The 16,607-nt window shown below is 36.2% G+C and overlaps 1 protein-coding gene across 25 annotated transcripts in view; it reads right to left on the minus strand.

Moving 5' to 3' along the window:
- The window catches only part of ABI3BP (ABI family member 3 binding protein), a 128,486-nt gene that overhangs the window by 83,083 nt on the left and 28,796 nt on the right, over positions 1-16,607 (minus strand). For 16 of the 25 annotated variants that reach the window (XM_017891918.1, XM_017891910.1, XM_017891920.1 and 13 more), the window contains 13 exons: positions 16,281-16,352; positions 15,052-15,126; positions 10,651-10,692; positions 9,210-9,251; positions 8,456-8,548; positions 7,949-7,996; positions 6,803-6,865; positions 6,610-6,684; positions 5,531-5,578; positions 4,011-4,070; positions 3,111-3,200; positions 1,476-1,508; positions 621-704 (listed from right to left, as the gene is read on the minus strand). In XM_017891918.1, coding sequence (XP_017747407.1) covers positions 621-704; positions 1,476-1,508; positions 3,111-3,200; positions 4,011-4,070; positions 5,531-5,578; positions 6,610-6,684; positions 6,803-6,865; positions 7,949-7,996; positions 8,456-8,548; positions 9,210-9,251; positions 10,651-10,692; positions 15,052-15,126; positions 16,281-16,352 — 825 coding nt within the window. Of the gene's footprint in view, positions 1-620; positions 705-1,475; positions 1,509-3,110; positions 3,201-4,010; positions 4,071-5,530; positions 5,579-6,609; positions 6,685-6,802; positions 6,866-7,948; positions 7,997-8,455; positions 8,549-9,209; positions 9,252-10,395; positions 10,438-10,650; positions 10,693-15,051; positions 15,127-16,280; positions 16,353-16,607 lie in introns of all 25 variants that reach the window. The other 9 variants (XM_017891897.1, XM_017891905.1, XM_017891898.1 and 6 more) reach the window with 9 other exon arrangements.

The following is a 16,607-nucleotide window of genomic DNA, read 5'->3' on the forward strand; positions in this document are numbered from 1 at the left end:
GGTATCAACGAGTTATCCCCTGTCTGGTGAGCCAGCTTCAACACATTCCCTGCTTAACAGCCTCTGTTCCCTCATCCCTCTACTCATCCAGTTTCTATGCTGGTTTCTAATTATCCTGGATATTTCCCTCCTCTAAATATTTGCCACGCTTCTAGGAGGTGGCATTTATACCATACAAGAAATTCTATTTTCATAAACATGCTGCCTCATATTCGTTTCTAACTGGTTATGCATGAAGAACTTTTGTTTACAACTACAGTGTAAACTGGGAAAGAAAACATTCTTCCCACTTCTGATGTATGGACTAATATGGCTTTGGGGAATTAGAAGAGACTTAACAAAAGTAGTTGATTTAAATGATTGTGCTGGCTCAATACTGAGCTGCTTTATCTTGAAGACAGGAATGAAATAAAAGAGCAAGAAGAGTAAATAATCATCAACAGAGGAGATTCCTACAAAGGAAGCAAGAGGTACTAAGCTATTCATGTTCTCACTAACCAGTAGCTTTTACTCTGAAGAGATATACAGGGCATGACACAATAGATTATGTGTACATAGAACTTACAGTCCCAATCATGGTAGATTGCTTGGATTCTATAAAACAGAAACTACATATTTACCCAGTTTAGTCTGAGGTACTTCTGGATGGGGCGTGGTTTTAGGTTTGGGATGTGGACGACGGGTTCTTTTTGTTGTTGTTGGAGCTGAAGGAAGAAAATTTAGGATTAATATGGTGCTGATGGCTCCATTCACTGTGAATAGGATGACATAACTCTAAGTTTTAAAATACTTGTTAGAGTTTGAGTTAAGAGAACTTTGTCACTTTGGTTTGAAATTTTCTCCCTCAGATTCTTAATAGGTTTTCTTTGATAACTGAAAGTTCTTCAGAGACAAGAATTACACATATAATTATGTTTAAGAAAGAAACATTAGAAACTATCATTATTTTCTCGAAAGCATCCCTAATCCAAATCACTGCTTAACTCTGATGGTGTGAGAAAGGTTCTAACCAACCCTACACTATTCACTTATAATTTAAGATAGCTAGGGCAAATTTTCCACTTGGTGATTTACTAGACAAAGTATACAAAATTCACAGGAACATCAATAAAGCAAACAAAATTATATAGAACTTGAAAAACAGAAAGGTGCATACAGAAACTGCATGATATCATCATTTGATACTGTGTTGCTGCTCTAAATAAGGAATATGTGGGGAACTGTAGTTGGATCTTGGCTCTAAGAATATAGTTCAGACTCAGACGTGACACAATTTCAAGCTGGGCTATGGAGCAGATAGCTGTCTTGAATTAAGTCCTTGCATATTTCTGTTAAAAAGAAAGCTTTCCATATTTTAAGATGAATACCGTAATGAGATGACTACAAAAGATGGTTCCATTGCCTATACAGCACCATAGCGAAATCTGACAATGAGTAAGAAAAAGCACTTGCTGAAGGACATAGAGAGTCATTACCTGAAGATGTCCCAGGAGTAATAGGTCCAAAGTCTGTAGCAAGAAATGATCAAAAGCAATTTTAAAAAGAAATAAATGTTAAACACACGAGAAAAGCCATCATTCTCTTGAAAAGTGAACTTTACCATCATAGCATTGGTTCTGTAGCCACAAAGCAAACATTTTAAAGTTCTCAAGTGAGGGTACTTATTTATTTGCTTTTATGAAACAGATATAACCTCAGCATCTGTAACATGGTTAGCTACCAGTTTTTCTTATTTTTATATTATCTGATAATACAGTAGAAAACCCTGCTTAGAAAAATCTTAGAATATCTAATAATGTTATGTTTAAAAGTTAGAAAAAACTAATGTGAAAGTATAGTTACACTATAAACTGGAAAACAAAGCCCTAGTTCGTGATGATGCAATTACTGATATGTTTTAAACAGATACACTGATGAATGACTAAAATAGATAATGCTCTTGTTTGTTGAGCGTGCACCTTGGAAAAAGACCAAGACCTCTGTTCAAACAAAGGCATACAAAGAGCCAGATATAGAGGGTCATTCAGTCCATCAAACTTGTTAGTGCATCTCTCTGTTATCAGCACAGAAAAGGCCTGACCCCTAGGTTAGGAGAGCATGCTGGAGCCAATTGGCTCAAACCCAGTCATTGAAGTCAGGCATTTGAAGTGCTCTTTGTAGACCCGTCAAAAGCAGCATTACTGTCCAACTAAAAGAACTTTGCCTTTCTTACAATCAGGTTGCGCTTACAGTTCCTATCCTTCCAATGTCACCCTCACATGACACCTTCCTGCCTCTGTTTATATGATTCCTACCCATCCACCAATAAATCTACAGGCTCTACAAATTTCAAGGTCCACAAGATGAGCTCTTGCTCTGCTGCCTGGGCTAGAGTGCAAGGGTGCAATTATAGCAACTGCAGTCTCGACTTCCTAGGCTCAAGAGATCCTCCCACCTCAGTCACCCAAGTAGTTAGGACTACAGGTGCACGTACCTGGCTAATTTTTCTTAAAGTTTTTGTAGAAATGGAGTTCTCCCTAAAGGTTCACATTATACTTATCAGCCCACAGATGTTTTGCTTCTCTAAGAATTAACGATGTGCTTAACAGTTGGTAAAATGTAATAAATATTTGCTTTTCCTCACACTCATGTATATCTATTATGAAGAGTCTCACACAAGAGCAGCTTCCTTTAACTCAGGTAAGTCATTTGTTTTTTTCTAAAATATTCCTCACAGATACAAATGTTCAAAATGTGTGACAGGTTGAACTAAATATGCTAACTAGACACCTAATGAGGTCAGTTTTTGCTGAGCTGAGGAATCAGAGAGAAAAATGTAATGGAATGTCAGAGAAGCAAATAAAACACGCAGGTCATCATTCTCTTGAAAAGTGAACTTTACCATGATAGCATTGGTTGCAAATAAAATATGCAGGCACCAAGGAAGTCCTCACACAAGCAGCATGAGAAGTCACAGGTATCGCCAGAGCACTGTGTTGGTAGCAGCTGCTTTCCATGACTTGGGCCTTCACCCCAAGGGTCAAGTGGGTTATAAGGTGGCATGTGAAACTGCCACCCCCATGCCACATCCAATGGGATGCCACAGGGACAAGGAACCACATATTATTTACCTAGTTTGGTCTGCGGTGTCTCTGGGCGTGGCGTGGTTTTATGTTTGGGACGTGGACGACGTGTTCTTGTTCGTTGCGATGTTTTTGGAGCTAAAGAAAGGAAACTGGTTATTGTAGCCTTATGACTCCAGAAACCAAAGAAAGGATTATACATGGTTCTAGGTTTTCTAAAGTTTTCCTAAGTCTTGAGAAATTTGTCTCTTTGGTTTAGCATTTTCTTCTGATCATCTACATGCAAAAATATGTATTTTTGGTCTACTGACAGAGATGGAATATATGTAATTTAAAAAAATAAGCTGCAACTTTATTATTAGTTGCTGGTATAGGATTTTCGAAGAGGGCCCAGAGCCAAGGGAAGTCAGACATAGGCATGTAGACATCACATCAGAGAGGGACCCAGGCCCACCTGCTTTTGGGAGAGTGTACTAAGAAATTACCTGGCTCAGACACACATTCCATTAAAAGTTATTAGTATAAGCACATTTCGTTTTCTAAAATAGTTGGTAGATAATAAAAATTCTCTGTATATCTTAAAACAACAGAAAGTAAGATGCCCGCAGAATTGTAATTGATATTTATCAGGCAGCTATTCCTAATTGTATTTGAAATTCAGCTTTAACATAGAACAGTACTGGAGCAGAATCACAGGTTTTGTCAAGTATTAAAGCGAATAATATGGGAAAAATTGGACACAGACGCTGTTCGCTAGTGGCATGTGGCCTTATAACCAAGTAACTTGTTTTAAGCACTTTCAATACGTTCAAAATGAAGAATATAGTTCAATGACAAGAGGATGATGAGAAAATCTTATGAAAGAAAAACCCTTAGCCCAAATAGTGATGGAATAGACTAGACAATGAGCAGAAAAAACTCAGACTTAAAGACATAAGAGGTCATTACCTAATGTTGTCACTGGAGCCTCAGTTCTCACAGTTACAGGCTCAATGTCTGTGGTGGGAACTAACCAAAAGTAATACAATAAACAATGGAGATTAAGAAATATAGAAAAAGAAAATTATTTTGAAAATGAATCTTCTTAACCCTTTAATGTTTTAAATGCATTTCTGAACTCTGGGAAAATACTATTTGTTTTCCCCTAACTAGCCATACTATCATATCCATTTATTTCACAAAATATCCATACCCTTTGCATCCCTATAAGGGCAATGAAAAATATTTTTCTGTATTTCATTATCTGATTCCAACAACATAAAAAACCTGGACCCAAGAAAATCTTAGTTGTCCAATATACAATTTTAAAGTACTCTAAAAATTTGTTATCAAAGCTTCCATTGGTATTTTAAAAGTTTTCACCACCATTATTAATTTGTTTTGAGAGTGGTAGTTGTGAGGAGAATTAGAAAAATGTTCTCGGTCTATTTACTGGAGATTTGTGAGAGTTGTGCAAAAGTCTTGTACCTTTTATTCGTGATAAATGTGATACTGCTTCTTACTCTGTCTCCTTATTCATTTATTTCAAATGGCTAATTAGGAGATAATTATTCAAGTAGAAAACAGAGATAATTAAGAAAAAGGTCTAAAAGGTAATGATACAATGTTTTGTCTGGATAAAAAGGATTTCTATAACATTCTGAAATTGATTATACATAGATATAAAATTAATCAAGAATTGTAACTCTCTGGTATTAGCATCTCCATTTATCTTCCACTAAACCCAGAAGGCTAAATGTAACATTCAAACATCTCATCCTCAAAAAACTCTTTAGGCATTTATAGAGAGGCTGACTTTCCCTTATTGCTTAAGACATCGTAGCAGAAAGTTGGTTTACGCCACCGCTACGAGCATCTTCAGAACTAAAGGCATATATAACAGAAGAGATGGAGGAAGCCAGGACAACAGGATGACAACAATATTTATAACTAATTGCCTTCAAACAAAACAGAGAATCCTTATTTTGTTTGGAATTTTGCATCACAAGATGAATTTAGCAACAGAAAGATCAATTTGCATATGAATAGTGTGGAATAGGAAGAAAGGACTTTTGCGAGAGAGACAGTTATGTACCATCACGAGCTCCTTATAAACACACTGAGGACAAACTCCAACCAGTTTTTCATTGCTCCCCTCCCACATCCATAAATTGCACCCATACAGAAGCAGAGGTTTCAAAAAATGTTCTGGTTTGAAGAATGAATATAGACAGAGTGACTGTAACTCAAGCAATCTGAATGTCTCTGAAGGTGATTGAAGAAAGAATAACAATTATGTGTTACAAGCTGAACAGCAGATGGAAGCATGCCTAATGATGTTAAAAAGGCCCCTGCTGAAAATAGTAAACAATCTTTAAAGACGAAAAAAAATGGTGAATGACAATTGTGCATACTGTAGCTAATGAGAAAAGAGATGAGAGGAGCAAGTTCAGAGAAACATTGGCCAAGAAGGAAGAAAGCATCATTACTTATGGTCATCGAGGGAGCTTCAGTTTCAAATGGAACAGGCTCAGAGACTGCATCATAAAAAACAAACAGATATAAGTAATAAAAGCAAGGAAGTCTAAACTTTTGGGTGCTCACTGGTGTTTAATTCAGAGGACAGAGAGCCTAGTTCATTCTAAGTTAATACAAATTGTCTTCTTGATAGGTTAATTTATTATGTGAGATGCTTCTTAGCAAATTAAAATTTTATAGTAATTGGAATCTTGGGAGAAACTTTCAACTTCAAAACAGTTGGATTCTGAGAACTGTAATATAAATATCTTCTTATATGGTAGGAAATTACTCAGTTAATATAGTTACTGTTTAAATGTTGGCTGGGCACGTTGGCTCATGCCTGTAATCCCAGCACTTTGGGAGGCCGAGGCGGGTGGATCACCTGAGGTCAGGAGTTCAAGACCAGCCTGGCTAACATAGTGAAACCCCATCTCTACTAAAATACAAAAATTAGCTGGGTGTGGTGGCAGGTGCCTGTAGTCCCAGCTACTGAGGAGGCTTAGGCAGGAGAATCGCTTGAAGCTGGGAGGCAGAGGTTTCAGTGAGCTGGTTGTACCACTGCACTCCAACCTGTGTGACAGAGTGAGACTCCATCTCTAAATAAATAAACAGAATAAAATAAAGTGTCAATAGAGTATTTTAGAGGAAGCTAATTCCTGATTAGCAAGTCTTCTTTTGAGTTGTGCCTATAAATGAAGAACAGTGTCAGCCTTCTGTGTGTATTAACAGTGCTTACTAAAATCACCTTCAAAAATGTTTCAGATACAGAAAACTCAGGCTTCTGTTCCTTACAAATTCAGAAAATAGGCCTAAAAAAGCTTTAAGAAAATGAAATGCCAGTCAATCAGGTATAAAATTTACTAATTTCCTACATATTGACTTGTTCATTTAGCACTTAAAACATCAGTGTGGCTACTTGGAGAAGATAATGAACAAAATTATGGTATTTGGGTTTCTATGATTTATATGATATGACAGATTGTAAACATTTTCAGCCATGTTTCCAAAGAAAATCCTGTTAAGCTAAAGCACTGGAAATTGTGTTTACCGGATTTAGTTGGTGGCATGTCTGGTTCTGCTGTGGTTTGGGGTTTAGGAAGTAATTGTTTTGGTGGTTTTGAACCTGAAGAAAATTAGAGTGCCATAATTAGTGTTACAGCTGAGCTGTGAATGTGAAGATTAATGTTACTTACACTTTGTTTTCCTATTTATAAGATTAAAGCATTGAAAGTAATGATTACCAGGCTGAATCTGAGGTGCATCTGGTCTGGGTGTGGTTTTAGGTCTCTCAGATGGTTTTGAGGCTAAAGAAAAAGGTACTACAATTAGCAAAATGGGTCATGGCTGTGACTGTCAAAATTAGGGACAAGTATGCAGAACAAAGACACTACAAATTCAATGAATCTATAAAAATTTCTGGGGTATGGGAAGGGTGAAAAGGGTGTCTATTTTAACTACACGCTAGCATAATTAGTTTTTTCAGAAAGGAAAAATAATCACTAAATGCTCAAAATGTGTTTTTGAGCAAAAGTAACGAGGACTGTCATAAGACGTTTTTTCTATACAAATAATTTCAAAATAGACAAAGCATATTAGTTCCATGTCTTTGATCAAAAGGTTTTCTTCAGTATACAAACAGTAAGGTAGAAATCTGATTTCTTAGGAGGCGATCTGGAAGTAATCCATAAACATTTGAAATTACACATGAGAAATAATGTTACATGGCTGCCGATGTCTGGGATTTTCCAAAGGAAAGCCATGATAGATTTTGAAACTATAATGAAATGATTATAATCAAACAGTTTTAGTACTAAAAACAGTAAAACCAGCCTGGGACTTTCAATGTTGTCAACTTCCAAAGACTATCACTAGTTTTACATTGGACTTCAATCAAGAACGATCTTGGTGCCTCTAGTGATCCAAATCTACTCAAAAACATTTTTCAAAGAAACAGAAAAGCCGAAGAAGCCATTTTTTCATGCAGCTTTTTTAAAAGAAGAAAGTCTTAGAAGTAAAGCAATGAAATGCTGACCATGGCACTGGAGTAACATTTTGCCATTTGTTCAGTTCAGGATGAGCACAGAGGTCCCTGTCTGAGAAGGACTTGATGGTTTTCTCAACCCCAGGAAAAGTATAGGGCAGACAGAAGGTCAGCAGAGAACCAGGAAGTTGTGTCCGAGACCACAGACCTTCCCTAAATGAGCACAATGGATTGTTTTAGAGCTCTCCTATCTTTAGGATCTTCAGACCCAGACAGCAAAGGTGAGGAAAAGCATGGGATGAAATTGTGATGAGGTGGTGGAACTGCGGTCATGCCTGTAATAGAGATTGGGGAAAGCAAAAGCTACAACCCGTGAAAGCAGCTGGGGTGGAGGGAGTAGAATTACCAGTTGTGGGCACCAAGGGCTCCGGTTGTATCGTGGCAGGTTCCAGAGCTACAGAAGCAAACACCAAAAACATGAAATATTTCAAGAAGTGGCATCTTGAGGAGGGAGACATTATGCCTCAAGCTGGGACACTCTATCTAAATGATGCATTTTTTCTGAATGTGATTTTCCCTTTTACATTTCCCATTTTCCTTTCTCCTTGTTGCTTTCCCACACCTCATCTGCCATGAATGCACATCATAAGATTTCAAAGTGCCTTACTTTAATAATTCACTTAATGGGTCAGTTTTCTGCTGTGTGTGCCTAACAAGCATGACTGCGAATATAAACATATTATATGAAATATTACATATATAAAATGAATATAGAAAATGAGTACAGATGCTCATTCATAAAAGTCAATTCCACTGGTTCACTAAAGCCCAGCTGCTCAAGTAAGCTGATATCAAACCAGAAGCTGCCATATTCCACTTTCTATGTTAATTGGAACCCGAATATCACATTTACCCGGTTTGGACTTGGGCACTTCTGGACTAGGTGTGGTTTTAGGGCGGGGACGGGGGCGGGGGCGACGACCTGGTCTTTTGGTCTTTCGTGGTGCTGAAGAAAGAAAATTAGCAAGTTAATACAAGAAGGGTGGATTTACAAACTGATGATAAATATTACATCCATCTTAGAAGGGCATTTAAACCCTTTGATTTACTGTGGACATGTTTCTATCTGTTTTGCAAATTTCTATCATTATTTACATAGTTAAATGAGGTCTTGAATAATTTTTTGTCAAAGATTAATAATTAATGTGCAAGAGATCTCTCTGTTCTTCCATTTTGAGATGGAAAATCTCAAAACTTTGTACAACTTAGAGAAGATAGTCACTCAAAAATATTGAAGGCATATGTTCAATAGGAACATGAGAAAGGTTGCTTTTATAAAGCCATTTGGGATAAAAATTAAAATTTGGCCTAAGATTTAAACAGAGAAATTTTTCATTTAAAATATCCACAAATCAACAAATCCACAAATCAACAACATATGCAGAAGGCTTTGAATTCAGTCATTATTTCAAGAAAGGCAACTTATAAAAAATGAGATAGAGTTTATAAACGATATCTATAGGACTTAACTTTTTTTCTGAAGAACAGAGCACTCACACACACAAATGGACATTAATGTATTAATTCATTAATGTGAGTCTGTCAACTCAGATACCAGCAGTCAGGAAAAGAGGAAACGAAGGTCACCCACTCAATAACTCTATTACCTAATGTTGTTGTTGAAGGTTTGGGTCCCAGTGTTTCAGGTCCTAAGACAATGTGAAAAAATCACCAAGAATCAAGATCAAAGGAAAAATGACATGTATTTAAAACATGGAATATGCTTAATTTTTAATTACTAGGTTGAGCAAATATAAACGATGAAACTTTTATCCACATACAAACTTTTTTTCCGCTTCAATAAATTCCTGTGTTTTCAAAAAAGCGAACAAAAAAATGTAGCCAGTCAGTTAAATTTGGAAAGAGAAATGGAACAAAAAGGCATGATTCTTATTTGGAATATGTGACTGTAATAAAGTAACCAGCAGTTCATGTTATGAAGGAAAATATGGGTAATTGGCTAAGATGGCACCAGAACACTTTTTTTTTCCCCCTCTTTTGAAGAAAAGGAAGCTACAAAGATTGGGGTTGGTTTTTTATTTCTCTCTTTGAGTGGATTTCCTAATGACACATCAGGGTATTTAGATCTGGAAAGACTGGCACTTTTCAAGAAAACCTGCAAAAGTTAAGAGTTCTGAAAGTAAGAAAAACACCTCCAAAAGAGAAAACATAAATATGTCCTATGAAAGTCAGGGTCCTCCCTGGCAATAAACAGGTTAGAACAAGTTCAGGGCGTATTCCTCAAATGTAATTGAAGGAGAATAAAGAATGTATTAAATTTAAATTAGCATTGCTTTCATGGGTGTCTCAGAACCACTGCTAAGTCAAGCACAGGCTGAGAGTATACCTCCAGGCAAAATGGCTGGAAAAGATCTGAAGGAAAATTAAGAAATATTAGGCTGGGCACAGTGGCTCATGCCTGTAATCCTTGCACTTTGAGAGGCTGAGCTGGGTAGATCATCTGAGGTCAGGAGTTTGAGACCAGCCTGGCCAACATGGCAAAATCCCCATCTCTACTAAAAATATAAAAAATTAGCCGGGCATGGTGGCTCAGGCCTGTAATCCCAGCCACTTGGGAGGCTGAGGCAGGAGAATTGCTTGAACCTGGGAGGCAGAGGTTGCAGTAAGCTGAGATCGTGCCACTGCACTCCAGCCTGGGCAACAAAACGAGCGAAACTTCATCTGGAGAAGAAAAAAACAAAAAAACAAAAAAACAGACAAAAAAACCCCAAAGTTGAACATGGAGAGTGTTAAAGATACTTTGTTTTCAGTCATTAAAAAAAGCTTTATTACCTATTGTTGACTGTGATGGCGGTAGAGTCTGGGGTTCTGGGACTGCAATAAAAGCAAGTAACATCAAAAACGATGCTGAAGAGCACCATCTAAGACAGAAGTCACACGTTCTTTACTATAAACGGTGTTCTCTCCTGGGTGAATGATTAGGTTNAAAAAACAAAAAAACAAAAAAACAGACAAAAAAACCCCAAAGTTGAACATGGAGAGTGTTAAAGATACTTTGTTTTCAGTCATTAAAAAAAGCTTTATTACCTATTGTTGACTGTGATGGCGGTAGAGTCTGGGGTTCTGGGACTGCAATAAAAGCAAGTAACATCAAAAACGATGCTGAAGAGCACCATCTAAGACAGAAGTCACACGTTCTTTACTATAAACGGTGTTCTCTCCTGGGTGAATGATTAGGTTCTACTGGCTTATGCTAGTGAAGTTCAACCTTCCACATCCTCTCTACAAACCACAAGAATTGAGAATTCTCATTTTTGTTGTTGATCTTTAGTTGTTACTGTCACTTCCCAATATTCTGGTTTGCCTCTGGTGCTGAGGAAATACTAACTTAGAGGGAATTCTGGGTAGCCTCTCTGAGGTTGTTCAGAGTGTCCTGCCACCTGCTATTTGCTTCTTGCAGGACAGCCAGGTTCATTCAAGGAAATGGAAAAGGCAACAGACTTACCACCTGGTACTGTGTCTGTGCTGTTAGATTGCAATCTCCAGCATGGCTGGACCTGACGTTCTCTCACAAAAAAGATAAGAATTAAACTTACTGTTCAAAAGCGACCACAAGTGTTCATATGATGCCCCCTGTATTCACTAGTATCTATTGCTGGTAAACAAATTGGTTCACATATGAAACTCAACCCATTTGGATTGGTTAATCAATGAGTCCAAAAGCAGTTTCAGATTTCATAAAATGCTAAATTAAATAACAGTATCTAAATACTCTAATAAACTTTTCAATGTTTATTCAAACTAGCAATAAGTAAATTAAACTTCATGCTGAATTTAGTTTGGTTACATATTTGGGCTTAAAAAAAAGATTACCCAATAGGTATCTTATTATTCTATGAACAAAAGAGTTGTTTAACAAGGAGAAATTTAAAAGGAATTATTTTGGAATGGAAATAAAAGTTAAGACTCTTTTTTTTCTTAAAGAAACTAATCAATATGGCACTCATAGACTATCTTAATAGAACTGAAATTCTTCTACTTATACATTTCTAGTATTAGACTTATCAGGAATGATCTCTGATATTACTTGAAAAGGGAGTATGGCAGGTTTTGAGAATATGTTGTGACTAAAAAAGAACTATAACAATAGTTTCTATGTAGCAACTAACAACAATTGCTTCTATATATCAACTAGTTTTAGCAACGGAAAATATAATAATGCAGGCAGAGAATTTTATTTCTTCTAAAAGAAATGCATAATAGCATAAAGGGCTATTTAAAGGCATTATCATCCATTAACATATCTGTGATCAAAAAATTTTTGTGTTGAGGCTAAAGAGTACCAATTAGGTGCAAAAGAAGCAGGTTAATATTGTTTTTAAAAGCCCAGAATTTCTCAAGAACGTGTGCAGTAATAGACTGTAACAGATGAATGGCAAAGGCAGTAGTGATGTGTCAGACTGAAGTTCATATAACAAAGTAAAAATTCTGAGTGTGTGTGTGAGAGAGTCTGTATGAGAGAAGAGAGAAGGGAGGAGGGAGGGTGTGTGTATGTGAGAGGGAGGGAGGGATGGAGAGAGGGAGGGAGGGATGGAAAGAGGGAGGGAGAGATGGAAAGAGGGAGGGAGGGATGGAAAGAGGGAGGGAGAGGATGTGTGTGTGTGTGTGTGACAGAGAGTGAGGGAAGGGGAGAAGAAAGAGTATGTGGAAGACGGAGAGAGAGAGTGTGTATGTGAGAGTGTGAGAAAGAGAAAGGGAATTGTATGTGTAAGAGAGTGTGTGTATAGGTCTAGATATCTCAGATGCTATAGGACAAGAAGAAAATAAACATCAATACATGAAATATAATAAATATCAAATAAGCATTCACACCTGAAGATAGCAAACAAAAATTTTGAAATTTCAAGATTGTAATTCATGTTTTTGATTGTACAAAGTTGCCTTCCACAAGTGTGAAGAAAATAAAATTTGCTACTCATTGCATCTTTTAGATTTCACAAAATTAAAGAATGCTGTTTTAAAATTATAAGGAAAATCTGCATTTTCGAGTTCCTGAGTTTGAGACCAAATAGGGATAGAACTCCATCAATTAAGCTTCAAAGTCAATTGCACATAAAAACAGTAAAGGTCTATGTTTAGTAAAAATAAATATATCTTCTGATATGACTTTCTTCTATTTGACAATCATAAGGTATTATGGGTAAAGGTATAAAATGTTCCATAACAAAGCTGAGTGGTCTGTAAATGACTAAACCACTCATCTCAGCACAAAACAAAGACAAATTTGAGTCACATGTGTGGCTAGGAATGAGAACAATGAACAATTCTATCCACTTGGAAGACAGCTAAGTGAAACCAACACCTGTAATTGGGGGCACTCCCTTATTTTCAGTCCATTTAGAAGCTTAAAGATTAAACCACGAAGGAAACAATTCCCACTGGACGAGGTAGACAAGTTAGATATGGTAGGTGGCTATGGTTTTTGAGAAATGCACTGAATTGTACTTATAAAACAAGCCCAAATCAATGTGGATTTTTACTCGTTGATTTAACCAGCAAGCAAAGCCAAAGGAAAAGGAGCCTGTAATGGAAAGTGAAACAGAAAAATAGAAGAGTGTGTGGAGAGGGCTGGGAAAGGCCTCAAAAAGCTTTGGGTGGTTTATTTGCTCTTCCGAACCTTGGCTACAAACAGACATCTTTAGGAGAGCTATAAAGGTGGTCTGCCTTAAATAAAGATAAATATAATTTAAGAAGCTAAAACCAAAGCAATGGTTTGCGGAGATCCAGTCATCATCCTGTGTTGCTATGGACCATTCAAGGTCCACTTGAGTTGGCACAGACCTAGGTGTGGATTCTGAAGTCATTACATTGCTGTTAGAGGAAAAGGGGTAGATTTTCTTTGATGATTAAGAAATCAAAGGAATGTAAACACATTAGTCTCCAAGTAATTCTTCCCATTTTAAAAGGAAATGTCAAATTAAGAAGTCTTTTGCTCAAACACCTTACAATGATAAAATATAACCTTCCTCCCTCATTTGTATTAAAGAATTTCCTCTCAGAAATCTTTTCTTAGAAACCGCTGAAATGAATAACGTAACCTATCATATATCAACTGTAACCAATGTTTGGAGAAAATTTTTGACGATTTCCAATTTTATGTTGTAATAACAGAAATAATTACTTTGAGAGAAATCCTTATTTAAATTTGGTGACTCAAACAAACAGTACTATTTTATGATCTGCTTGGTAATAGTCCTCTGTTCAAAACACAGCATAGTTACTACTTTATCCCAAAGCCCTCTAAGCATGTTTTTTAAATAAGTATGTATTAAACCCTTCTCTCATACAGTTAACTGTCAGAGTTATTTGATTTAAATCACTATTAAGGCTTTTGAGTTTTATTAGCTATGCTTCTTTCTCCGAAAAACCTGAGTGAGATTTTTCATTCCATTTCTCTGACTTGGAGACCTCATCCATGGTCACAGTGTCAACTACACTCCCTTTGCCTGATCCCTAATTTCCTTCAGTCTGCATCTACACCTGGAAATCTCACTGCTTCTTTACAGGGAGTAATGAGAATTCTTTCTTTAAGCAGTTACATTTTTCTTCCTTAGCCATTTCATTGCAAAAATGAATCATGCCCACTTTAGCAGAAAATCTCTTGCTTTAATAATCCTACTTTGTAAACATGCCATTAATGAAAATGCAAGTTCAAAATCCATTAAACATTATAGTGAGAAATATTTTCTTCCTAGAGCTAAGGGTTTAAAATTTAGATAATGATGACACTGAGTGGTGACAAGGTTCCCTGTAGCCAATCTTATAATTCAGCATTTAAGACTGCTACAAGGATTACAGATAGATAAAAAAAACTCCAAGATATGGTCATCCAATATGTTCCACAATCTTTATGTCTTAAATTATTATATATGTAGAATGATCTCCTCCTGCAAAAGGAGACTTTTTTTTTTTTTTTTTTGGAAAACACTACTAAAAATTCCTAAGAAGTAAACAGAGCTCAGTGTTCAGAAATCAGCTCCAATTTAGAAGTCTTGGAACATTAGGAAAATACAGGTCTTTCTGGTCTTCTAGCCTGAGAACTGAGTAACTCTAAAATAATGCAGAGTTCTTAGAAGACAGAAACACTTCTCCCCTTTTCAGCTGAAAGGCTATTGTTTATGTGATTAGAATTCCAGTCAACATTGGTATTGGAAACTCTTTTGCCATACTAGACAAGGGAGTTCTCAATCATTCACAGCATTACATTTCTATGTTTTCTCTGTGATGCTCATGAACATTGCTCAGAGCAATGCTGTGATATCACAGTGGCTATTTATGATTAGATCATTTCATTGCATGCTTACACTTTTCATGGAAAAAATGTAACAAATATCAAAATACACATCAGAAATTCTTGCTCCAAAGAATTGCATAAAACTTGTTTTCAACCCCACTTTTGGAATATTCAAAAAAGTTTAGGGTAATTACCAGGTTTGGTGTGTGTCACTTCTGGGCTGAGAGGGATTTTAGGTTTCAAAGAAATAAATTGTGTTTTACTGGGAGCTGGAAAATAAAGAAACAAAATAATAAATAAATGAATATTTAGGCATTTCCGTGTCTAAAAGCACAGAAGGAAAACCTAGAAATAAACTATACATTAAGTGGAATGAACTCATTGTCTTGGAAGATTTTGGAAATACTCCGTTAAAAGAATATTTCATGATCCATTCACAGAGAAGTAATTTTCACTTTGTTTAGAAAAAACATTTCAGGAGTATATTTAACTAACAAATATAGCATTGCTACTAAATAGTCACAATAACTATTCAAAGTAAAGATAGTTATTTAATCTATGATTTTAAAAAATCAGTCTATTTTGCACCCTTACTTCATATTTCTCAATCACATCTAAGTCTGACCACTAGGAAAAAAAAGCCACCATGTTTTACAATTGACATTCACCGACGTACGTGCAGGATGTGCAGGTTTGTTACATAGGTAAACCTGTGCCATGGTGGTTTGCTACACCTACCAACCCCTCACCCAGGTATTAAGACCAGCTATATTTTTTATCAGCTTTATAAAATCAAAAGGAAAAAATCTAAAATCATTCAAACCAGTAGCTGATGTGCATATCTTTTGAAGATGCAACAATACATTTAAACTTCCTGCATACAATTTTAAGGTGGTGTTTTTCTTTTTCTTCTAATATTTCCAGAATCTGTCACTTTGAGCCTGTCTACTTAAACACATTTTAATAATAAAAAAAACTACTCTAAAAAAAAATTCACCAATAGGTATAATGCTATGATCTGAAGCATAAAGTAATTCTACTAATATTACAATTAAAAGTTGTTTTTCCAAATGAAGTCTCAAGTTAAACTTGAGAGTCTTACTAAAAAATAAAAGAAAAGGAGAACTGTATACACGATTCAACTTCAAACACAGTGACTGGATAGATGACAAGGAAGTAGCAATGGTTCAAAGGCTGGCACAGAATGACATCTGACGGCTGAGTTCAGATCTACCAACTGTCGGGCCAGCTAGCCACAACCACAATAGCCATGGAGGTGGTGCACTCTCTGAGACGGGCCACACTGTTCAAATGAGCCATTCTGAATATCTTAATAGCTAACAGACATTACATAAAAGCTGGGGTACTGGATTTTCGATGGTGAAATGAAGCAATACGTCTACTAAGGACATATCATTATTACCCGGTGTTGTCCATGTAGGTTCAGGGCTTTTAGAAATTTTAGGTGTAATTGTTCCAGCACTTGTGGTTCTTTCTGGTGATGGAAAGGAAAAAAATATTGAAATATCCTAGAGACAATAAAAAGATATCCTCTAAAGAGGAACTAAATGACCCGTTTAAAATCCTGCCATATTTAGTAGTCAAAATATACAATGATTAAAAGTTGTGAGGAGGAATTTTTAAACTGTCATAGCAGTATACATCGTACAAAATTACATTTATCTTATAATGGAATAAGCAAAGCCCAGTTGGTAAAGCATGATTCTGAGTACATTGTTTGACAATGAAG

This window comes from Rhinopithecus bieti, unplaced genomic scaffold, assembly GCF_001698545.2.
Source record: "Rhinopithecus bieti isolate Rb0 unplaced genomic scaffold, ASM169854v2 scaffold_20579, whole genome shotgun sequence".
Taxonomy (NCBI): Eukaryota; Metazoa; Chordata; class Mammalia; order Primates; family Cercopithecidae; genus Rhinopithecus; species Rhinopithecus bieti.